The sequence below is a fragment of the Pongo abelii genome, chromosome 6 (assembly GCF_028885655.2).
Source record: "Pongo abelii isolate AG06213 chromosome 6, NHGRI_mPonAbe1-v2.0_pri, whole genome shotgun sequence".
Classification (NCBI taxonomy): domain Eukaryota; kingdom Metazoa; phylum Chordata; class Mammalia; order Primates; family Hominidae; genus Pongo; species Pongo abelii.
The window spans coordinates 113,348,428-113,374,482 of NC_071991.2; the positions used below are offsets into that span (position 1 = coordinate 113,348,428).

Sequence of the window (26,055 nt, forward strand, 5' to 3'; positions counted from 1 at the left end):
AGACTTGAAATCAAAAGAAAGGAATGTCTGGGTTATGATAAGTGGCCTTGTAAGGACCAAGGTTTTATCATGTAGATGAAGCCTCCTGGTAGCAGGTGTCAGAGAGAATAGATTGTAAATGATTCTTATCAGAGTCTGTTCTGTCAGTCTTAGGTCTGTGTGTTTATGCTAATGCTGGTCAGCTGTGAAGCAGCACGCACCGACCCGCCCCCCACCCCCAACTCCCCATTTCCTGTCATGGCCTGAACTAGTTTTTCAGGTTCACTTTGGAATGACCTTGGCCAAGAGGTGGGGTCCATTCAGATGCTTCATGGGTTTATAATTTTATTTTTGATTTACAAAGATAAAAAGTTGGTAGGAGAAAACAAACTTGCCCCTTTGCAAAGTTGACTTTGTAAGTCAGTAGCGAGCTACTCCAAAGCCTTAGTGTAAAAACTGCTGACTCATGGAGGTTCTAGTTATATTCGCTGAACTTTCAAGTTGCATTCAGAAATAGTGAATGAGATGGTATTGTTCCAGGATGTTTGCAGTCTTTCATAAGCCCAGTGTTGTTCAGACCAGGCAATTCCAATTTGAAGGCATGCAAGAATTTAAGTGGCCATTTAATTTAGAGGCAGAAGCATATTTCTATATTATCTGTCCACAAATATCAGGATTTTATACACACATGTAAGTTTGTATGTGTATATGCAAGTTCTTTGTCATAAGGTAAAATTTATTCCATGTTGTGAATTACATAAAAGAGAGTTTAAAAGCCTCTGATTTAAGCTATGTGATTAAGCCTTAATAATGTAATCAAAATTTTCATTTGGGATTAGAGTTTATTTAGCAGGAGATCCATGAACATAGTATGAATCATATCCATACTCCAGGCACATTCAGAACTAACTCTTCTGTAATGGAAAATTAGAAAGGGCCTGAAAAAGAATACACTTTTTTGGATTTGCTTTTCATTTTACTATGGATATTGTAATGGAGAAAACATGTAACTGTGCTTCTTACACAAGACCAGAAAAGTCTCCCTCTGTCTTTTGTTTAACCTACATTATTTCCATACTGTGTGAACTGTGATCATCAGTGACAAGGAAACAATTTAATTGCTTTTAAAAAAAGCTTAGTGTTGACGCTAAATATACAATTTAAAGACTTTCATTTGTTTTGAAAATTGGTAATGTGGACATGGCAATGATGATAAAGCTTAGCTAATGCTGGACAGGTATTTATTCTTTAGAGAGTATACTTTATATGGTCTAACTTAAAAGTAATGTGGGTTTTCTTAAGCAGCTGGGTGGACCAGCTGGGTTTGAATATGGCCTTAATTATGGAAAAAGGATGTGGTCATTTTCTTTAGAACAAAAGGAAAGGCTTCACTTAAACTTCAGGACATGTCAGACTGATCTTTCAAGGAACCAGTTACAATGTGGTTTTGATTGCATAGTGACAAACACAGCTTGGTAAAGTTACAAAAGAAGGCCATTGAAAAATATCTATTACTTGTCCAGCTCGAACTGCTACTCTAGGCACTAACCAGTAACTAATTCCTCATGGTCACCGATGTGATATTTAAAACACGGAATAATCCGATTATTGGTGGTTTGCCACTGTACTGATGCAAGGCTGGCTACTCTTTTTTTTCTAATATCAGTAGTTGGGTAAAAGAGCTTAATTACAATCTTGTGTCCTTTTGCCATCTGCACCCCACTCCTTCCACTTATTAGGCCATGTCTCAGCAAGTTCTCAAAGACTGTTGTTTACTATGGTAAAGAAGAAAAGATGGTTTGCTATAGCAAGGGTGATAATACAGCTCTCCACTCCTTGCCTCCCTACAACTTCAGGCAGAAGAGCACAGGCCTTGGAGTCAGAAAGACATGAACTCAAATCTCTACCATTTATTAACACTTTGATCTTAAGCAAGTTCCATAGTCTCTGAGTTTCAGCAAAAACATTTCAAAAATGGCAAATAATATTGCCTACTTTGTAAGCATTTTATATAGCTCTGTAAGATTTTAATGAGATATGAGTAAAGTACTTACCCCTATTCCTCGTGTCTTAGTCTATTCCTGCTGCCATAACAAAATACCTTAGACTGGGTAATTTATAAATAATAGAAATTTATTTCTCAAGTTCTGGAGGCTGGGAAGTTCAAGATCAAGGCACTGGCAGACTCAGTGTCTAGTGTGGGCTTGCTTCCTGCTTCCAAGATGGCACCTTGTTGCTGCATCTTCACATGGAGGAAGGTTCAGAAGAGATGGAAGAGAGGAACTCACTCCCTCAGGGGCTAATCCCATCAATGAGGGTGGAGCCCTCATTGCTAACTGCCTAATCATTTCATAAAGGCCCAGCTTCTTAATATTGGTACATTGAGGATTAAGTTGCAACATGAATTTTGGAGGAGCACAGATGTTAAAGCCATAGCACTGGCATTCAATAAGTGTATATTGTAGCTATTATAGTAATATTTATCATAATAAAAGTAATATTATTTCAGTTGTAATTCCTAAAATCTTTAATTCCTTGTTTGATGTAAAATATGTTATTCGGGATGAGACTTGCTTTTTAAGCTATAGTTTTCTGAGTGTTGTACCTATTGTGCTACGGGGCTGTACTACGGGACAAGTAGTGGCCAAAGACATAAATTCATGACTTTTTGTTATTTGCAATATTTGTAGTTTTCTGTACGGTTATATTCTGATGCTTTTCTTTTCATGATAAAAAGCAATCAGAATATAAAATATGTTATGTATGTACTTGGAACTGCTATGTACATACCTGGGTATCATCATTGACTAAACATAAGATTTGTTTGAAAGTTATATCAACACAAGTGGTAAGTGGAATTAAAAGTGCAATTTATTGAATTTTTAGATTTGTAAAGAATCTAATAATAGATTCATGATGTTTTCTTTTTAACAGATGGGCTTAGGTCACGAGCAAGGATTTGGAGCCCCTTGTTTAAAATGCAAAGAAAAATGTGAAGGATTCGAACTGCACTTCTGGAGGTATTGTTTTGAAAACTGCAACCACATTAGTAATTTATAGTTTTTGCAATACTTCCTCAGACAGTGGAGATATCTTCGAGTTCCCCAGCATGGTTGCTAAGTTGCAGACCTGTTACTGTCTTTTCTGAGAAATGAATACAACATAAAGTGTTCTGTCTTACTGTCATTAAGTTTGACTTAGTGAATTGGACCATAATAACTATATTTAGAGTTGTTGGATTTGCTTGCTGTCTTTAAGATTTCCTTCGAGCCTGAAATACTGAATATATCTTTCTGGTGGTAAATAAGTTTGTAGTAATCCTCCAGGACTGTTTGTTTAATAATTTATTTGTTTATTTTATTACTTTTTTTTTTGAGACGAAGTCTCATTCTGTCACCTAGACTGGAGTGCAGTGGTGTGATCTCAGCTCACTGCAACCTCCGCTTCCTGGTTCAAGTGATTCTCTTGCCTTAGCCTCCTGAATAGTTGAGATTACAGGCTTGTGCCACAATACCTGGCTAATTTTTCTTTTTTGTATTCTTAGTAGAGACGGGGTTTCGCCATGTTGGCAAGGCTGTCTCAAACTCCTGACCTCAAGTGATCAGCCCACCTCAACCTCCCAAAGTGCTGGGATTACAGGCATGAGCCACCACGCCTGGCCCTGTTTAATAATTTAATTATTCTCTTCTTAAAAATTGGTAACTTCACATCTCATCTCTACATTTTCAGTAAACAAATATGAATACTGAATTGAGCATGTATATGTTAGTTATCAGGAAGTGAAGTTGAATTTAGGTCTCTTTAAAATTTTCAGCTGTAAAGTTACCAGTGAAACATTGAAACACTTGAATTTTTTTAAGAAAAAAATTAATTGTAGTGTCTTGGTTTGAATGAAGTGTATATATACACAAGACAAATGTTAGTGGGTCAAAAATGTGAATTTTATATAGATCTTATCTTTAGGTTGTTTCGAAAGTACTACTGCATATCATATAAATCTAAAATCAGCATTTGAAACCTGTGCTTATGAATGACTGTCAAGTCCATAATGGTAATTCACAAGTCTGCTTAAAGTTAGAATTAGCAGGAAAAAAAAATAAAATAACTATACAGTTTTAGGATGGCAGCTACCTTGTTAGGATGACTCTCATTTGAGAACCACTTCTGTACTACAGATTTCCACAGGAAACCCTTTAGAATAAATACTTTCATCAGCTCTTGGAGATGTGTACAGTGTAAATTAAAGGAGAATATAAACAAATAAAATTTTAGACATTAAGCTCTTTTAAAAACTAGTTTATTGAATCAGTTTTCAGAAACAAAGATAATTGTTTAAAATAGGAAAGTCAGTAGAAACCTGCTAGAACTGATACAATTCTTCAGTGTTAGGGAGCTAAAGTTTTCCAGAAATTTTTTTTACAAGACTTAAACAGCTCTCCCTTGTGCTGTCTCTTCAAGGGACATAGAAGTGAGGCAGTATGTCTCTCATGTTTTAAAAAGGTAAAGTGACTTAATACAAAATAGTTTTTACAGATTAGAACATCTCTGCTCTTAATGCTCACACTATTTTCTGTTGCGCCTGTCAGTTAAAACTTTACAGAAGGCTGCACTGCCCTCTCCTGGGCATAGTTTTTACCTTACAATCTTATAATACATAAAATCCAAAATCCAAAATGCTCCAAAACCAAAACTTCTTGAGTGTCAACATGATGCCACAAGTGGAAAATTTCACATACCTGACCGTGTGACCGGTTGCATTCAAAATGCATTCAAACCTTTGTGTCTTGTACAAAGTTATGTAAAATATGTATAAAATTACCATCAGGCTATGTACATAAGCTGTATATGAAACAGAAATTAATTTTATGTTTAAACTTGGGCCCTATCCCCAAGATATCTCATTGTTTATGCAAATATTCCAAAATTTAAAAAAATTTTGAAATCTGATACACTTCTGTTTTATTTTACTTGTGAAGCATTTTGGGTAAGAGATACTTAACCTGCATTCTTTTTAGTTCTGCTATGCAATTACCAAAAACTGCTCATGAGATTTTAAAGCTTATTCCTAAGAGATATCATCTTTTCTCTAAAGCAAGTTATAGTCATTTTTGTTATGTCTATATTAATCATTTTAATCAATATTTTCAGATGAAAATATATCCGACAAGAGCAGATCTCCATGGCATGAAAATAACCTTTTTTTCACATTTCAATTTATCACACAGACTCATTTCATCAACTGGGTGTAGTCTGAAAATCTAAGAGCCATAATAGTCTAGGGCTTTGCATATGGCCTGTCATTCAGCTGGGGTTGATAAGTCCACCCCATTGGTATTTCTTAGTAGTTCTGACATCTTCCTGGCATGGGTCCAGTCACATTTCCCTCAGAATTCTTGATAATTTCCTGACTTTTTCACCATAGCTAAAAGAGCTGAAGCAGGTGCCTTTGACCTCCATATGTAGCCTCTTTCAGTATAGTCTTTGAAGTAAAATATTCTAGACTAGTTGTTCTGAGTGTAACAAAAATTCCAGGTCTAGTCTAGGGCCACAGAACTTACGTGGGTGAGGTAGACATTGGATCCCATGACCCTGCCCACTTAGCCGCCTCCTCCAGCTTCATGGTGATCCTTGACTTAGGACCCTGAGGGCTCCATCGGGCACATTTCAAAAATCAGAGTTAAATTATTCTCTATCTCTTTATTAGTCTGGCCTCTCACACAGTCACAAGAATGGTCTTTTGAACATGGATACTATTACATACTTCAGATGACTTAAGAACCCTCAGTAGTTTCCCACTGGACTTCTTTTAGGCAAATTTCTTGGCCTTTGACGTTAAACCCTAACATCTGGCCTCTGCTTGCTTTTCCAGCCTCTTCCACTTCCCTTCCAAGCACCCTATGATCCAAGTGCTTGACACATACTATTCCCTGAAATTTTGTGCCTTATCGCATGGTGTTCTCTGCCAGGAAAACCCTACCTCCCACCACTAGGAAACAACAAGTCTCAGCTCAAGAAATACCTCTGAGAAGTCTTCCCTGCCCATGTATGTCTTTTCAGGCTGCCATAACAAAATATCACGGACCTGGTAGTTTAAACAGAAATGTACTTTCTTTCAATTCTAGAGGCTGGAAAGTTCGAGATTAGGTGCCAACATGGTTGAGTTCTGGTGAGGTCTCTCTTCCTGGCTTACAGACAGCTGCATTCTAACCATGTGCTCACACAGCCTTTCCTTGGTGTGTGTGTGTGTGTGTGTGTGTGTGTGTGTGTGTGTGTGTGTCTCTGGAGAGGAAGAGATCTCTCTCCCTTTTCTTATAAGATCACCTATTCCAATGAATTGTGACCTTCACCTTGTGACATCTTTTAACTTTACTTCCTAAAAGCCTCTGCTCGAAATACAGTCACATTAGGGGTTTGAGCTTCAGCATATGACTTTGAGGAAACACAGTTCAGCCCACAGCACCCCCTTCCCCTGCTTCCACATACCCCCAAGTTGTTAGGAATCATTTTCCTTTTTATCACCTTGTATACTTACAGAAAGCCAGGAGATAAATACCCAGACCTCATTCTTCATCACTCTTATTTCCTGCTGGCACCTCCCATTGTCCCATTGCCAGTGACAAGGGAGCCCACAGGTGTAGTCCTTAAGAGTCAGCCTTCTGGGAAATAGCACAGAGTACTGAGGCATGGAGAATGAATCTGGAGAGGTGAATGGAAGATGCCGGATCAAGGTGTATCACCATAGTTGCAGGAGACTAAAAATTAATTATTAGGAATTTAGAGTGGAACTTGTAACTTAACTAGTCGAACCTCATTTTACAGATCAAAGAGCTAAAACCAAAGGAAGTTAAAATGACTTGTTTGAGCCCATGAGTTATTAATAATATAATTTGTGAATGAGTTCTATGTGTCACACACCAGTAAGCACTTGTAATAATTTTCTACTGCTGCATAACAAATTACTACAAACTTTGCAAGTTAAAGCAACAACTATTAATTAACTCAACATCCATCATTATTATTATTATTATTATTATTTTTGAGATGGGGTTTCACCCTTGTTGCCCAGGCTGGAGTGCAATGGTGCAATCTCGGCTCACTGCAACCTCTGCCTCCTAGGTTCAAGTGATTCTCCTGCCTGCCTCCCGAGTATCTGGGATTACAGGCGCCTGCCACCACGCCCAGCTGATTTTTTGTATTTTTAGTAGAGATGGGGTTTCACCATGCTGGCCAGGCGGGTCTCAAACCCCTGACCTCAGCTGATCCACCCGCCTCAGCCTCCCAAAGTGCTGGGATTACAGACACGAGCCACTGTGCCCAGCCAACATCCATTATTTTTCAGGTTAGAAGTCTGGGGTGGGGGAGCTGGCTTAGCTGTCTATGCTTAGCACCTCAAAAAGCTGAAATGAAGGTATTGGCCAGGCTGAGTTCTCACCTTTAAGTGCAAGGGAAGAATCTGCTTTCAAGCTCATTCTTGTTGGTAGAATTCATTTTCTGTGGTTGGAGATCCAAGGTCCCTGTTTCCTTGTTGGCTGTCAGCTGGGGGCTGGCTACTCTCAGCTTCTAGAAGCCAGTCACATTCATTGAGGTACAATGCCTTCCATCTTCAAAGCCAGCAACACTGCTTAGAATCCTTCCTGCACCTCACATGCCTCCAACTTCCTCTTCTGCTGCGAGCCAGAGAAAATTCATTGCTTTTTAAGGGCTCACATGATTAGAGTAGGCACGCCTGGAAAATCTCCCATTTGCCATATAAAAGTAACGTAATCATGAAAGTAACACCAGGGGACAGAAGTCATAGGGGCCATGTTAACATTCTGCTTACCACAGCACTTTATGTACCTAATCCTCCTAATATTTATTTTATTATGTATGAGAAATCAAAGACTTAGGAAAGTTAAATAACTTACCAAAGTTATGGCTTATAGGTGGCAGAGCTGAACTTGAACTCAGAGTTTGCCAAAACCTTTCTCCATGACAGAGTAGATATTAGAATGCACATTTTTTACTCTCAGGGCCAGTGAACTTTGAACTGCACCAGGCTGTCGCCTCCGAAGTGTGATTGTTGTGATACAGACATCCTTGTGGACAAAGGTGTACTTTTACTGTGAGCTCTCTCCTTTTTCAGTGTGCCCATGATTACAATAGTAGAGGAAAATAAAAGGTTCAGGAAGCCTAATAATGACCCAATAAGAAACACTATCTGCTGGGCATGCTTTCAAGTAATATATATAGATAAAGAATGTTTATTGAAATGTATGACACAGACCCAAGGTTTCCAGGAGTTTATAGCCAGTTCTTTCACATTGAAGGTATAGTTAATATAATTGCAACCATGTCATTTATCATATTAAGTAACAGAATTATTGTTTGCCTTGCCTTTGTTAAAATCTCCTCATGAAAGAGTTGCATTTTATTAAAAATGCGTTACTTGATTATAACATGCATCTGTTCAGAATTTCTGATTGATTTAGAGCTGGGTGAAAACTAAAAATTCCCTACCATAAATGGATTAATACTTGTGTTGAATTCTGTCACAGAGGCCCACACTTAAATCCATATATGTATATCCCTGTTACAAAAGGGCGGCTTCCAACCCTTTTAAATTATGGTTTGTAGCAATACCATGGCCATGCTTTTAAATCACTGTGAATGCTGGCAGCATGTCAAAGCACTCTAGTTTCTACTACTTGCCTTGGAAAAATAGTAAGTTTTACAAATAGTGATACAAAAAAAAATTTCTTTTGGGAGAATAAAGGATAGTTTCTTGATTGCTTTCAGCTTGAAAATGTAAATATGTTTATTTGTCTGAGGCAATACTTTTGGTAGTTTGGTTCTTGCATTCGCTCTCCCAGGCTCTCTCTTTCTCTCTCTCTCACTCCTTCCCTCCCCCTTGCTCCTCCCTTTCCTCCACCAGTTAGATTTAACTCTAGAACTCTTAAGCTGTAATGTAAAGTTTTGAGTGTACAATTTTGATTTGCCATACATATTAATGTTTGCATATATATGTGTTAATGGTGCTAAACTCTTTTTGTACAAACAACTTTTTAATACAAATAACCCTCCTCCATCCCCACACCTTAGAGCTTCCCAATCTGCCAGTCCACCTTTGCATCTTTTTAAAAGAATCTGAAAAAGACTTTTAAACTAACTTAATTCTGAATCCCCTTCACTTTTTTTTCCCCATAAAACTTTTCTTAACATCCTATGGAGAATCTGGAGAGAGAACTGCTCAATAGGACAGTTTAGAAAATTTAGAGGTTTGAAAACCGTGTTAAATATGGGAACTGATTTATATACTCTCTTAAAACTATCAACTCAGTATAGCACAAATAAATTAAACAAGCTGTTTAAATCTATATATATCATCAAAAGTTACTTATGGATCATCTGATGAAAGATAATCCACACACTGTGCAAACAGCCCCTTGCACATGGGTATTGTGCTCACCCATACCCTGTTTGTGTTTTTGTTTTAGGTTTGTATAAAACCACGTTTTTAAAGTTCTTCATTTTCTTCAGGGTAGAATCTGGGTTAGTTTAGGCTGAAAATGAATATGTGATAAACATCCCACTTATTCTCAGGCCACTCTTCGATAACAAGATCACAGTGGCATCCTTTTCTTCTCCAATTCCACAACAAGGTTTTTCTTTTAATAAATGTATTGGATTGCTTCCAAATGACTTTGAAAGTTTTTATAGGTATTTCTAAAAGTAAAATTTTTTAGTTTAAATGTGGGAGATTCAAATATAAAACACTGTAGATTAGAACTCTAAGAAAAATATTTTTAAAACCTAAAACTAGGTAAGTGGTAATAGCACAGATTTCCACAATAGATAGCTCCTGGCACCTGGTGCTGATTTTATAGTATGTTTTCTTGCAGAGTGGTTTGTAGCTGGCTCTTCTTGTAGAAATGGAGCTCCAGTGTAAGGCTTCTGGAAGGGATGTGGTCATCCCAGCTGTTTTAGTGATGACAGCTCTAGTTGAAGAGCCATCCCACCCTTCTTGGGTCACATTCTTACCAAGGACTCTGTCACCACAATTCACCACATTGGAGGATGCAAATGAGGCTTTTAATATAGTCATGATTTTTAAAATTATAATGAATCAATCATAGGTTTTCTCTATTTAGGAAACTGAAAATTATATGGTATAGTATGATTTCTTAGGTATTTCTTTTTTCTCACCACTAGCGTTATTGGTATGTTGTTTTAACCTGATTTTACTTATTTATTAATAAAGGTATGTTGGGTGGTTAAAGGCATTGGTAGAAAAGCAGAGGCTTCCTGAGATTGTGAACTCTTCTAATTGTCAAGACAAATAATAATTTTAAAAAATACAGAGCTGGTTCTTCTATAATTAGTAAATTTAACTCTTTATATTTAACACTTTCACAGTAAATATAACTTTTTTAACCAAGCCACAGCTCACCATAGTTTATTCATGCTTCAGAAACCATCAGGGTTTATTTCACTTGTATCTTTTATCTTTCAGATTCTAAAATCTGACCCTTCTTATTTTGTGGTATTCATGTTGTACTGGTGTAGAATTTAGATTGTAAAAATTTCCAAAGTCCAGTATTTATTATATGGCCTCGATCCTTTAAGATACCACTTTGCTAAGTATTGGGATGCATGCTGTAGCTCACAGCCATATAAGGATCTATTTAGCTATATTAAGAACTAAATTCCCACTCCACCTTTTCCCCCCTCAGAAAGGTATAATTTTAAACTTGATCCAAAAACAGGGTGATGGTTTTATAAATAATTACATTGTTTTTGTTAACCAAAGAGTAAAAGTAAAGAACATGCTGTAGTAGGATAACTTGCTGCTTTCCACTAGATGGGAGTATGAGATAGCCAGATGTTAGAAAGATTCTTTTATAGCTGAACTAGCATATGCAAATTCTTCAACAAATTCTTACCAAATAAAGATTTCTGACTAGTGTGCACAAGGAAAGCAATTTGCCTCTTCACCACCTATCTCTTTCTCTCTCTCTCTCTCTGTCTGTTTCTCTCTCGGAATATACAAGTTAAATCTAATATTTTCAGTTTGCAAATACTGAAAAGTATTTTAAGAAAATTCAGAATACAACAAACTAAAATCTATAATAATGTATTATTTGGCAATGAGATACATTTGGGTTTTTAGTTGTTTTTTCTGTTTCTGATGTAGATAAATTCCATGATTTATATTAATTTTAAATTTAGAAAACTTAGTAAATTCTTCTTAATGCTAATTAATACATTGCATTTCTCTGTGGTCATAGCATCTGTGAATGGCAGCAGTTTAGTTTTTTTCTTTCTGATGAATTCTTGTAACTTTTCTTTTCACACTGCTCTGATTAGTACCTTCAAAACAATATGATTAGAATTGGTTATAGCAAGGTTGCTTTCTTGCTTCACATCTTAAAACTAATGCAGTAAGTATGATCTATGCTGAGTATCTGGGTTTGTTCCCCCCATGCCTCACCCTCCAGGAACTCTTTCTAGAATAGTTTCTATTTCCCTTTACTAGTTTCTGCTATTCTCTTTATTTTCCTTCCTTTTACTTCAGGTTTATTCGGCCTTTTTCCTAACTTCCTGAGTTAAATACTTAGTACTTTATTTTTTCCTTTTTTCTAATTTGAGTGTTTTAAACTATAAATTTTTTATTTAGTTATCTAGTTATTTCAACATGCATTCTTAACCTAATTGTTTCTAATGTTAATCCATGTTTATATAGACTGAACAATGTAAGTATCTTTAGAATGTGTTTTACAACACTCAGATCGCCACTCTTAATTTTATGCTGTCGTTGCCTTGTATATTGGTTTCAGCTTAAATTTTTAACACCACTCCCTACTCCTCTGTTTTTCTCTGTCACCTTTTCCAGCTTCTTTTCCTCTACTAGACTCTTTCTTGAGTCCTTACTTTTTCCCTCTACATTTTTGCCAAGAGGCACAGATGATCTCTTTAACTCATATTCATTATATATTGTTCCCTGACCACCAAATTGATATTTCCTACCAGGCTACAGTTTTTAACATGAGAGTTATATATCCTACACTCTGTGATATCTTTACCTTGCCTCACAGGCATATCAAATTTATCAGTGGTTTCATTTCAGAGACTTCCATCAACCTTCCCCACTCCATACTGCAAAACTGTTCATCTTTTGAATATACTATCTTAATAAATTATATTCCTTCTACTAATTTGCTCATCCCAGAAACTTGGTTTTATTTTTCAAGAGACTGAGTGTATTAGTCTGCTGTCAATGCTGCTAATAAAGACATACCCAAGACTGGGTAATTTATAAAGGAAAGAGGTTTAATTGACTCACAGTTCAGCATGGCTAGGAAGTCCTCAGGAAACTTACAATCATGGCAAAAGAGGAAGCAAACACATCCTTCTTCACACGGTAGCAGCAAGAAGTGCCTAGCAAAAGGGAGAAAAGCCCCTTATAAAATCATCAGATCTCATGGGAACTCACTCACCATCACGAGAACAGCATGAGGGTAACAGCCCCCATGATTCAGTTACCTCCCACCATGTCCCTCCCACAACACGTGGGGATTATGGGAAATACAATTCAAGATGAGATTTGGGTGGGGACACAGCCAAACCATATCATTCTGCCCTGGCCCCTCCAAAATCTCATGTCCTCACATTTCAAAACACAATCATTCCCTTCCAACAGTCCCCCAAAGTCTTAACTCATTCCAGCATTAACTCAAAAGTCCAAGTCCAAAGTCTCATCTGAGATAAGGCAAGTCCCTTCTGCCTGTGAGCCAGTAAAATTAAAAGCAAGTTAGTTACTTCCTAGATACAATGAGGGTACAGGCACTGGGTAAATACAGCCATTCCAAATGGGAGAAATTGGCCAAAAGAAAGGGGCTATAGGCCCTATGGGAGATCAAAATCCAATAGGGCAGTCATTAAACCTTAAAATTCCAAAATGTCCTTTGACTTCATGTCTCACATCTAGGGTGTGCTAATGCAAAAAAGGTGGGCTCCCATGGCCTTGGGCAGCTCTGCCCCTGTGGCTTTGCAGGGTACAGTCTCACTCCCAGCTGCTTTCATTGGCTGGCATTGAGTGCCTGCGACTGTCCTTGGATCTACCATTCTGGGATCTGGAGGATGGTGGCCCTCTTCTCACAGCTCCACTAGGCAGTGCCCTTGTGGGGACTCTGTGTGAGGGCTCCAACCCCACATTTCCCTTCCACACTACCCTAGCAGTGGTTCTCCATGAGGGCTCTGCCCCTGCAATAAACTTCTGCTTGGACATTCAGGCATTTTCATACATCCTCTGAAATCTAGGCAGAGGTTCCCAAACATGAGTTGTTGTCTTCTGCATACCTGCAGGACCAACACCATATGGAAGCTGCCAAGGCTTGGGGCTTGCACCCTCTGAAGCAATGGCCCAAACTATACCTTGGCCCCTTTTAGCCATCACTGGAGCTGAAGAAGCTGGGATGCAGGGCAGCATGTCCCAAGGCTGCACAGAGCAAGGGGTCCCTGGGCCTGGTCCACGACAGCATTTTTCCCTCCTAGGCCTCCAGGCCTGTGATGGGAGGGGCTGCTGTGAAGCTCTCTGACATGCCCTGAAGACATTTTCTCCATTGTCTTGGTGATTAACATCCGGGCACCTTGTTACTTATGCAAATTTCTGCAGCGGGCTTGAATCCCTCCCCAGAAAATAGCTTTTTATTTTGTATTGCATTGTCAGGCTGCAAATTTTTCAAACTTTTATCCTCCGTCACCTCTTGAATGCTTTGCTGCTTAAAAATTTCTTCCACCAGATAACCTAAATCACCTCTCTCAAGTTCAAAGTTTTGCCCCTGCCTACAGATTCTAGGGCAGGGGCAAAATGCCACCAGTCTCTTTGAATAGCCAGAGTGGCCTTTACACCAGTTCCCAACAAGTTCCTCATCTCTATCTGAGACCACCTTAGCCTGGACTTCATTGTCCATATCACTATCAGCATTTTGGTAAAACTCATTCGACAAGTCTCTAGGAAGTTCCAAACTTTCCTATGTCTTCCTATCTTCTGAGACCTCCAAGTTTCTAGGAATTTCCAAACTTTCTCACATCAACCTGTCTTCTTAGCCCTCCAGACTGTTCTAACCTTTACCTATTACACAGTTCCAAAATCACTTCCACATTTTCAGGTATCCTTATGGCAGCACCACACTCTTTAAAGTACCAATTTACTGTATTTTTTAGTCTATTCTCATGCTGCTAATAAAGACATACCTGAGACTGAGTAATTTATAAAGGAAAGAGATTTAATTGACTCACAGTTCAGCATGGCTGAGGAGGCCTCAGGAAACTTACAAACATGGTGGAACGGGAAGCAAACATGTTCTTTACCTTGTGGCAGCAAGGAGAAGTGCCGAGCAAAAGGGGAAAAAGTCCCTTATAAAACCATCAGCTCTCAAGAGAACTCCCTCACTATCATGAGAATAGCATGAGGGTAACAGCCCTCATGATTCAATTACCTCCTACCACATCCCTCCCACGACACATGGGGATTATGGGAACTATGATTCAAGATGAGATTTGGGTGGGGTCACAGCCAAACCATATCACTGAGCCTTCCCTTTACCATCACTATGTCCAAATAAACCGCAAAGTTTAGCCAGTTTTTTGTTCAAGGAGACCTCAAATTTCCTCTTTTCCTTTCATCTCCACTGTTGAATACTCTAATCCAAGCCATAACATATTTTACCTGGACCACAGCAATAACCCTCCAAGATGTAAATTCTGTTTGTAAAGTAGTGGCAGTATCCTGTTATTTAGAACCATGCCATTGCAAACTGGATGCATAATTAACATGTTAACTTGTCTCCCTGTTGCCAGTTATGTTGCACCCCTAATCCATTTACCACATGGCAGATATTGTGATATTTAAAATTACAGATCTGATCATTTTATTCCATGACCAAAAAGCCTTTGCTGCCTCCTGATTGCTCTTATAATGAAGCCCAAATTCCTTAATGTGTTCTATGAGCCCCTGCATGACTTCATGCCTACCTCTCTAGTCTTGTCACCCTCCCATTGACTCATCTTCCTACAGTCATATCAACCTCCCCTGGTTATGACACCTAAGGGGACAATTTCTTTCCTAATTCAGGACCACTGCAGGTATTCCTCTTTATACGCAATACTAGAGACTTTTCTTTTCCTTCGTTTTCTCCTCCCCAGATACGCACCCACATACACAATTTACACCTATGTTTCATACATCGTCCACATCTCAACCTAAATGTCATCTTCTTGTGGAGTTGCTTCTTCACGAGTTTGAAGTCAAAATTACACCCTCTCAAGGGACCCTATACTTTACTTTCCTATCACAAATGAGATTTTCTCTGTGTGTGTGTGTGTGTGTGTGTGTGAGATTATTTAATGTCTATCTCCCACCAGAGAGTAAGTTCTAGAAATCAGAGACTAGGCCCAATTTTTTTTTTTTTTTTTTTTTTTTTAAGCACTATGTCCTTGTGTCAAGTACATTGCTTGGCACATGGGCACTCGTGTATGTTGCATGAATGAATGAATGTCTGTGTGCCAGACCAGAGTGAAGAAGAAAACATTGTCCTTGAACTATAAGAAACACCATGATGGCAGATAGCACATGGTAAGTGGCAATAAGTGTTTGAAGAAATAAAATAAGGGAAGGAAAGAGAAAGGAAAAACAAAGGGAAGGAAATGGAGGGCAAAAGAAATTGAGAAAAAAGTGAGAAAGGCTGTAAACCTAAATCTAGGATTATAGTCTTTGATCGGAAAAGTTTCCCTATCTCTCAGTAAAAAAACAAACAAACAAGAAACCTTGGATAATGGCTATAAAATGTTAACATGCAATAAAGTACAAAGCCTCTTGCTTAAATAAGGAAACACATATGATTTTTGTGGTTTTATTTCATTTCTTTTTCTTTATTATTTATTTTATTCACTATTTGGTGGCAGCATAAGGAATATCAGATGGGGTTACGCTCAGACATGTCCCTTTAAGTGTGCTTTTTTTTTTTTTTTATACTTTAAGTTTTAGGGTACATGTGCACAATGTGCAGGTTAGTTACATATGTATACATGTGCCATGCTGGTGTGCTGCACCCATTAGCTCATCATTTAACATTAGGTATATCTCCTAATGCTATCCCTCCCCCCTCCCCCCACCCCACAACAGTCCCCAGAGTGTGATGTTCCCCTTCCTGTGTCCATGTGTTTTCATTGTTCAGTTCCCACCTATGAGTGAGAACATGCGGTGTTTGGTTTTTTGTCCTTGTGATAGTTTACTGAGAATGATGATTTCCAATTTCATCCATGTCCCTACAGAGGACATGAACTCATCATTTTTTATGGCTGCATAGTATTCCATGGTGTATATGTGCCACATTTTCTTAATCCAGTCTATCATTGTTGGACATTTGGGTTGGTTCCAAGTCTTTGCTATTGTGAATAGTGCCACAGTAAACATATGTGTGCATGTGTCTTTATAGCAGCATGATTTATAGTCCTTTGGGTATATACCCAGTAATGGGATGGCTGGGTCAAATGGTATTTCTAGTCCTAGATCCCTGAGGAATCGCCACACTCTCTTCCACAACGGTTGAACTAGTTTACAGTCCCACCAACAGTGTAAAAGTGTTCCTATTTCTCCACATCCTCTCCAGCACCTGTTGTTTCCTGACTTTTTAATGATGGCCATTCTAACTGGTGTGAGACGGTATCTCATTGTGGTTTTGATTTGCATTTCTCTGATGGCCAGTGATGGTGAGCATTTTTTCATGTGTTTTTTGGCTGCATAAATGTCTTCTTTTGAGAAGTGTCTGTTCATGTCCTTCGCCCACTTTTTGATGGGGTTGTTTGTTTTTTTCTTGTAAATTTGTTGGAGTTCATTTTAGATTCTGGATATTAGCCCTTTGTCAGATAAGTAGGTTGCGAAAATTTTCTCCCATTTTGTAGATTGCCTGTTCACTCTGATGGTAGTTTCTTTTGCTGTGCAGAAGCTCTTTAGTTTAATTGGATCCCATTTGTCAATTTTGGCTTTTGTTGCCATTGCTTTTGGTATTTTAGACATGAAGTTCTTGCCCATGACTATATCCTGAATGGTAATGCCTAGGTTTTCTTCTAGGGTTTTTATGGTTTTAGGTCTAACGTTTAAGTCTTTAATCCATCTTGAATTAATTTTTATATAAGGTGTAAGGAAGGGATCCAGTTTCAGCTTTCTACATATGGCTAGCCAGTTTTCCCAGCACCATTTATTAAATAGGGAATCTTTTCCTCATTTCTTGTTTTTGTCAGGTTTGTCAAAGATCAGATAGTTGTAGATAAGCGGCGTTATTTCTGAGGGCTCTGTTCTGTTCTGTTGATCTATATCTCTGTTTTGGTACCAGTACCATGCTGTTTTGGTTACTGTAGCCTTGTAGTATAGTTTGAAGTCAGGTAGTGTGATGCCTCCAGCTTTGTTCTTTTGGCTTAGGATTGACTTGGCAATGTGGGCTCTTTTTTGGTTCCATATGAACTTTAAAGTAGTTTTTTCCAATTCTGTGAAGAAAGTCGTTGGTAGCTTGATGGGAATGGCATTGAATGTGTAAACTACCTTGGGCAGTGTGGCCATTTTCATGATATTGATTCTTCCTACTCATGAGCATGGAATGTTCTTCCGTTTGTTTGTATCCTCTTTTATTTCATTGAGCAGTGGTTTGTAGTTCTCCTTGAAGAGGTCCTTCACGTCCTTTGTAAATTGGATTCCTAGGTATTTTATTCTCTTTGAAGCAATTGTGAATGGGAGTTCACTCATGATTTGGCTCTCTGTTTGTCTAAGTGTGCACTTTTTAATCACAGTCTTTTATTTTTTTTTAACGGTACAATTGAAGATGTCTATTATTGGGGCCATCACCACTTCTTTCAGTGAATTCATTGAAAAAATCTTGGTTGGTTTTGATAAAAATCAAATGAATAATTGCTTCTCATTATCATATCAGAAATGCAGATGCACGTTTGGTTGACAAAACACACTGAATTTGTTAAAATACTTTCTTAGAAAATTCAGTTGCAACGTTATAGTACCATCTAAATCACAAAACTTAATTCAGTAATTTCCAAAAATACATTATTAGTGACTGATAATTCTGCTGCTTTCCTCTTTTTTTCAACTTCCATTTTAGGTTCAGAATGTACATGTGCAGTGCAGGTGTTTCACATGGGTAAATTGCATGTTACTGAGGCTTGGGGTACAAATGATCCCATCACCCAGGTAGTGACCATAGTACCTGAGAGTTAGCTTTTCAAACGTTTCTCCCTCTCACGCTCCCCACTCTAATAGTCCCCAGTGTCTATTAGTCCCATCTTTGTGTCCATGTGTACTCAATATTTAGCTCCCACTTATAAGTGAGAATATGTGGTATTTGGTTTTCTGTTCCTGTATTAATTCACTTAAGATAATGGCTTCCAGCTGCATTCATTTTGCTTCAAAGGACATGATTTCATTCTTTTTTATGGCTGCATAGTATTCTATGGTGAATATGTTCCACATTTTCTTTATCCAGTCTGCCATCGATGGGCGTCTAGGTTGATTCCACCATGTCTTTTCTATTGTGAATACTACTGTGATAAACATACGAGTGCATTGTCCTTTTGGTGGAACAATGCATTTTCCTTTGGGATTGCTGGGTTGAATGGTAGTTCTAAGTTCTTTGAGAAATCTACAAACTGCTTTCCACAGTGGCTGAACTAATTTACATTCTCACCAACAGTGTATAAGCATTCTCTTTTCTCCGCAACATCTGTTATTTTTTGACTTTTTAGTAATAGCTTTTCCGACTGATGGGAGATGGCATCTCATCATGGTTTTGATTTGCATTCCTTAATGATTAGTGATATTGAGCATGTTTTCATATATTTGTTGGCCATATGTATATCTTCTTTTGAGAAGTATCTGTTCATGTCCTTTGCCCATTTTTTTAATGGGGTTGTCTTTTGCTTGTTGAATTATTCCGTATAGATTCTGAATATTAGACCTTTGTCAGATGCAGGATTTGCAAATATTTTCGTCCATTCTGTAGTTGTCTGTTTGTCCTGTTGCCAGTTTCTTTTGCTTTGTAGAAGCTCTTCAGTCTAATTGGATCCCTCTTGTCAATTTTTACAACCTAGCTTTTAAAAGCCTATCAAGCAAAGTCGTGTTTTGTTTCCTTCTTGCTTAAATTTATGGATACTTATTCTCCCTCCTAAAAAAGGACTTGCCTTTGCATACCATGATATAGAATATGCCTAAAAGTATTTTATGAACTATAAATATATCAACATAAATACCAATTAGGTGCAATTAATCATTTTCTACTTATTTTCAAAATTATAGAAAAATATGTCGTAACTGCAAGTGTGGCCAAGAAGAGCATGATGTCCTCTTGAGCAATGAAGAGGATCGAAAAGTGGGAAAACTTTTTGAAGACACCAAGTATACCACCCTGATTGCAAAACTAAAGTCAGATGGAATTCCCATGTATAAACGCAATGTTATGATATTGACCAATCCAGTTGCTGCCAAGAAGAATGTCTCCATCAATACAGTTACCTATGAGTGGGCTCCTCCTGTCCAGAATCAGGCATTGGTAAATAATATGGGGACAGAGAGTTTCTTTATTGAAGTTCCTGGAGTATTTATTTGGGGCAGTTTCTTTGGTGACCTAATCAACTTCACACATCCCAGATCTGTTATTCTTCTGTGGTTCTCATTACTTTGACTTCTGATTCCTGTTCTAGTCTTTTGAATGTAAGACTAGATACTTCATAAAATTTTTCCAACTCCCTAGATATGTTTACCTTTTTGAGGGAATGGTCTAACATTCTTAATAATTAGATGGAAATCAGATGTTTTATATCAATCTAGTAACTCTTCTAGCTTAGTCTTGAGAGGATTTATCTTAAGATGGTAAAGAAGAGAATTTTTGTCGTAATTTAGAACTGAAAAAAATATTCAACATTATCTTTGTGGGTTTTTTTTCATTTTATTTCCTTTATTAATACTATATAAGACCAAAAAGGTCACAGTTTTATATCAAGCTCCTTCCACTATTATAACAACCAAATGAAACATTTGGAAGTCTTTTAAGGTTAGTTAAATCATTAAAGTGAATTTTGCGATATCATTTTTTATGTGATAAAAATGTTCCTGGTCCTATAGACCATTCCAAACATGTCTGCCTAAAAGCTTGTGTTTTCTTTCAATTGTACATTTGTTTATTTAGCTTAAGTAAACAGTAGTAACCCAGCTTACAAACTGAAAAAAATATATAATTTCTTGGAGAAAAAGTGTTACTTTTTACCCAACTAAATCTATTTAGTGTACCGTTTTTGAGTTTTAACTTCTTAATATACTGTGAGGGTGAGTTGCTACTATTGGATAGAACCCACTTCTTTCTTAAATAACTTGCTTCTGATGTGTGTTATAAAACATCACACTGCCTAATGGCCAATCCCAGTTAACATTGGCCTCCTTGTGGTTCAGGCCAGGCAGTACATGCAGATGCTACCCAAGGAAAAGCAGCCAGTAGCAGGCTCAGAGGGGGCGCAGTACCGGAAGAAGCAGCTGGCAAAGCAGCTCCCTGCACATGACCAAGACCCTTCAAAGTGCCATGAGTTGTCTCCCAGAGAGGTGAAGGAGATGGAGCAGTTTGTGAAGAAATACAAGAGCGAAGCTCTGGGAGTAGGAGATGTCAAACTTCCCTGTGAGATGGATGCCCAAGGTCCCAAACAAATGAACATTCCTGGAGGGGATAGAAGCACCCCAGCAGCAGTGGGGGCCATGGAGGACAAATCTGCTGAGCACAAAAGAACTCAATATGTAAGTAGAGTGGTCACACTGTTAGCCCGATTTGTATACTTTACAGAATTTTTTTCCCTTACTTTGAACTTTTTTGGGGACTATTGCTCTGAGTTTCCAAAAGGGAATAGGTATGGGGAATAAATAGGATTTAGATTCAGTTTAGACTTCCCACAGAGGGTCATCATGTTTGAAACTTCTGTCTAAAGCCAAATTTTCTATGTATTTATTATCAGGGATAATTGTGGATTGTGAGTTTTATGTACAGACAGTAGTTGGTATTGGCATGCTGATCAAAGACAGCGTTATTATTCTATAATCTGTTTCTAAACATAGTCTTGGTATTAATTGCTTATCTCTGCCCATAAATAAGAATATATGCTTAGGTTAATTCAGTTTTGCTTGTGAGAACATGCCTAAAATTCAAACATAAATTTAATTTTTGTGGATATATAGTGAAGCTTTTTTTTAAGTCTCTTCTAAAGGGAGAAATTGAAGTATTTTGCTAATGACTTGAAGGTAGGAGGCAATTATGACACAGATGAACAGACATAAGAACTAAACCTGCTGTAATATATTCCTCATAGCTGCAGTTAGCACACCAACCAATAAGGCTTAGTCCTGAAAAAAGAGCACTAATAAGCCCTGAGGTGATCGTTTTAGAGAATCTACTTAAAATTGAGCTGAAAATTACTATTTTCCTTTTTCCATAAGTGACCTTAATTCAGGAAATAATGCCTGTTACACACAGGGTGAATGAAGTAGATTTGAATAGCCTGGAGAAAGCTGAGATTCCATTTCACAGAATTATTAATACGTTATTATCTACGTCAACAAATTTGTAATTTCAGTAGAAATTATGTCTCTTCAAAGTTGTTTCTCTGAATTTCTACTGAAGCCAATGATAAGAAATGGCAGTCTTAGCCGGGCGCGGTGGCTCACGCCTGTAATCCCAGCACTTTGGGAGGCTGAGGCGGGTGGATCACGAGGTCAGGAGATTGAGACCATCCTGGCTAACACGGTGAAACCCCGTCTCTACAAAAATACAAAAAAATTAGCCAGGCTTGGTGGCAGGCGCCTGTAGTCCCAGCTACTCGGGAGGCTGAGACGGGAGAATGGCGTGAACCTGAGAGGCGGAGCTTGCAGTGAGCTGAGATCGTGCCACTGGACTCCAGCCTGGGTGACAGAGCGAGACTCAGTCTCAAAAATAAGAAAAGAAATGGCGGTCTTCTAATGACTAGGTTGTTCTGGATGGCTTCCCTTTCAGTCCTGCTATTGCTGCAAACTGAGTATGAAAGAAGGCGACCCAGCCATCTATGCCGAAAGGGCTGGCTGTGATAAACTGTGGCACCCAGCTTGTTTTGTGTGCAGCACCTGCCATGAACTCCTGGTTGACATGATTTATTTTTGGAAGAATGAGAAGCTGTACTGTGGCAGACATTACTGTGACAGCGAGAAACCCCGATGTGCTGGCTGTGACGAGGTACGTTCTATGGGACCACCTGCATGCTGGGTGCCCTCTTAGACCCTCATATGGTCCCTTTACCTAGAAGGCAACAAGACTTGACCAAACAGCAGTTGTTCTGTTTACATCCAAAGAAGTTTTAAAAAATAAACTTTTGATTTCATTCTGTCTGTGTTAATTGGGTTGACAAATGAAAGACTAAAAATATAAAAGATTGATTTAGACTAAACTAAGTGATAGCGTAAGTTCAAGCTTTAGGTTATCATTTTCAAACTTTAGACCCTGAGAAAGTATGTTGTTACAGATATAAATCTCTTATTATATAAAAATCCGTCTTTATTTTTATCTTCTTCCTAGCTGATATTCAGCAATGAGTATACCCAGGCAGAGAACCAGAATTGGCACCTGAAACACTTCTGCTGCTTTGACTGTGATAGCATTCTAGCTGGGGAGATATACGTGATGGTCAATGACAAGCCCGTGTGCAAGCCCTGCTATGTGAAGAATCACGCTGTGGTGAGAAATGTTCTAAGGATATGGTTGCCTCAGGCTGCTTTAGGGCTTGAGTTTATGCTTTTCTTAAAGCCTCTTACAAATGGGAAACAGAAAGCACTCCTCCTAAGTAGAAAGCAAATGATTCCTACCACAGGGTGTTAAAATCAAGGCAATTCAAAAACAATACATGCATTGACTATGAGCCGCCTCAAGATTTCTACTTGTGAAGTTTACAGTATCAATTATAGGTACTGCTTAATAATAAAATCCTCACTTAAAAAAATTCTTAATGGGAATGAGATTGTTTTATTTTCATGGTTAGCAATCAGATTCCATTTCAATAAAGGCATCTAGGGGCTATTGATATTCTTTAGCTCTATTTGAATATGATGCTTTCTGTGTGTGTTATTGGACCACCCACTGGGATTTTGTTTTTGCTACCTGGAGATTGTAAGATACTTATTTCTTAAACCCTCATTGAATTGATTTAGCATAACAAAACTTTGCCTGCATATTTAGATTTTTGTGTGGGCCAAACATTCCAATGTGAAAGTATATTTTTTCTTGCATTTACTCTGCTTACACAGAGCTGCTGTTGTATAATGGCCAAGTGATAGTAATGTAGATAAAGGGTAAAAAGTTGACCATAGATGGTAAAGTATATAATCCAGGAGTATCCAAATAGACATTTACTTCTTTATATGCAGCAAAACACGTATGTGTTAATGGTCCCCTGAGCTATCAAGTAAAAGGGACTCCTGCCTAAGGAATGAAATTACATATGGTTTATATAGTTATAGTTACAAGAGTGTGGTACTGTGAAGATAAGGTAACAAGTTTTGATGTCAATGCCAATTTTCAGCTTTTAGCCATTGCCCCAGATACAGTTATTCATTCTCTATCATCTGTGCCTCACCAATATATTTCACATTCTCATAATTACAACCACTCTACTTTAGACCTTTTTTTTTTTGTCATTTTGACTACTGCAGTAGCCTCAAATTTCGTTCCTCCACTTTCATTCATCTTGCTCAAAAGCTACCCACCATAATGATGGAAAATTATCTTCCTAAAATGCAAATTATTAAACTTTTAATAGATCTGGCCCCTTCTTGCCTCTCCTGTCCCTTCTACTAGTTATCCAACCCAAATCATACATTTCCACATGTTCACCATCATTTTCTAGTTTACACACTGTTCTTTGTCTGTTGCTTATTCCTAATAGTTTTTCTAATACACCCTACTTTTCCCTGTTTTACCTGACTGTACCTACACATTTATTCCTTTAGATTCAGTTTAGGTTTAACTTTTTTTTCGGAACACCTTTCCTGATTCCCTATGCCCAAACTCCACCATTGCCTCCAGGCTCTCCGTGTTCCTAGTGGTGTGTGTGTGGCGGGGGGGTGTGTGTGAATATCATTCATCTGTCTCCTTCACTAGACTGTAAGCAGCTGGAGGGTAGAGCTTGCCTTACTATTTCTATATCTTCAGTGTCAGCACTTACTTAGAAAATGTTTGAGTGACTGACTTGTGTTCTTAATATTTCTCGCTTTGGGGTTACCATGGTCATTCCTTTACCTGGGGAACAAGACGTTAAATCACCATGTAACCTGATACATTATTTAGCTAAAAACTGCTTCAATGAATATTGTTGCAACAGTTTTTCTACAGACTAAAGGTATTATAATGTATACCTTTTTTTGCTGCTGTCTGACCTTTAGTCTCAAGGACTAGAATGTAACTCCATCAGGGCAGGGATTTTTTTATCTGCCTTTTCTATTCTGTTCCCAATACTAGGACAACATAGGTGCTCAATAAAAATTTATTGAAACAGATGAAACTGCTTTTTTTTCTTTTTTTAGCTGTTACAAGCTTCTCTGTATTACACTGTTTCTAATCAATGGCAGGGTATAACCACAGATATGATTTTTTTAAATAAAAGAGTTTTCAAATTATTTAGTTTTATAGTATAGCATCATTTTGGCCAGGCATGGTGGCTCACGCCTGTAATCCCAGCACTTTGGGAGGCCAAGGTGGGCAAATCATGAGGTCAGGAGTTCGAGACCAGCCTGGCCAACATGGTGAAACTCCGTCTCTATTAAAAATACAAAAAAATTAGCTGGGCGTGGTGGCAGGTGCCTGTAATTCCAGCTACTTGGGAGGCTGAGGCAGGAGAATTGCTTGAACCTGGGAGGTGGAGGTTGCAATGAGCCGAGATCCTGCCACTGCACCGCAAGCCCAGGTGATTGATAGTGTGAGACTCCGTCTCAAAAAAAAAAAAAAAGTATATATATGTATGTATATGTATGTGTATATATATATATATATAACATCATTTCTTTTATGTTTACTTTCTCAGTGGGATATACCATTGGCCTTTGCCTAATATTAAAATGAGCATACATATCCATTGCCAGAACAGATTCCAGCTATAGCAAAGAGAGCTACCCACACAGCATGCTACATTATATAAAATTTGGGGAAGGTATCTAGTTCAGGGCATTGATCTGCTTAGATCTTTTAATCTTAAAGAGAGAGAGAAAATACAAATTATTTTTAGACCTGAAATCAAGTGCTCAACTCCAAACAACATTTCTGAGAAAAAAAAAAGTACCTGGAAGGAAAAAACATGGGAGATGCACCTACTTTGTCTCTGTGTAGTCACTAGAACTCCATAGTTACCCCCAGAATTCACATCCGTCAGATTCACGGGACACTCCTGCAGAGAGCTCATTACAACATGTGTCATTAGCTCATTTACATCCTGTGTACAAATAAAAAGAGGGATTGAAGGAAATAAGAATTCTTTGAAATATTAAAGGTTTAGGAACATGGGAAGATCAAATGGCAGGCAGGAAGTGGTAGAGCACATCATCTCCCTGAAGGGTTCTGCAGTCCCCAGGCCCTTGGCGCAGCCTGGGCCAATTTTAGTTTTTGAGGAATTAGAGAACGGTAGATTCGACCTGTGATTACATGTCAGATTTTGAATGAATGGTAATCAAATTATTAGTAAAATGAAATTTTAGGAAACCACAAACCTTAATTCTCTATACCATTTATGTGTACTAATTACCTTTTTGCTTAATTTTCTTAATTTCATGTGTAATTGAACATGAGATATCTCTTTTTTGTAAATTGCAACTGAAAATGTGTGTTTTGGGTAATTTTAAAAAATCACAGGTCTGAGAAAAAGAAGATAGATCATGGTCTAAAAGCAAGGGAATAAAACAAACAGTGTATTTTACAAGAACACATTCAAAATACTTAAACAAGAAATATTGAAAGACTGAATGTTCTTATCACAAGGAAATCA

At 38.0% G+C, this 26,055-nt stretch overlaps 1 protein-coding gene across 1 annotated transcript in view; it reads left to right on the forward strand.

Annotated features, from left to right (window-relative positions):
* The window catches only part of TES (testin LIM domain protein), a 50,264-nt gene that overhangs the window by 21,181 nt on the left and 3,028 nt on the right, over positions 1-26,055 (forward strand). Inside the window, 5 exon segments of the mRNA NM_001131083.1 lie at positions 2,914-2,999; positions 19,319-19,571; positions 20,468-20,803; positions 22,050-22,265; positions 22,605-22,763. Coding sequence (NP_001124555.1) covers positions 2,914-2,999; positions 19,319-19,571; positions 20,468-20,803; positions 22,050-22,265; positions 22,605-22,763 — 1,050 coding nt within the window.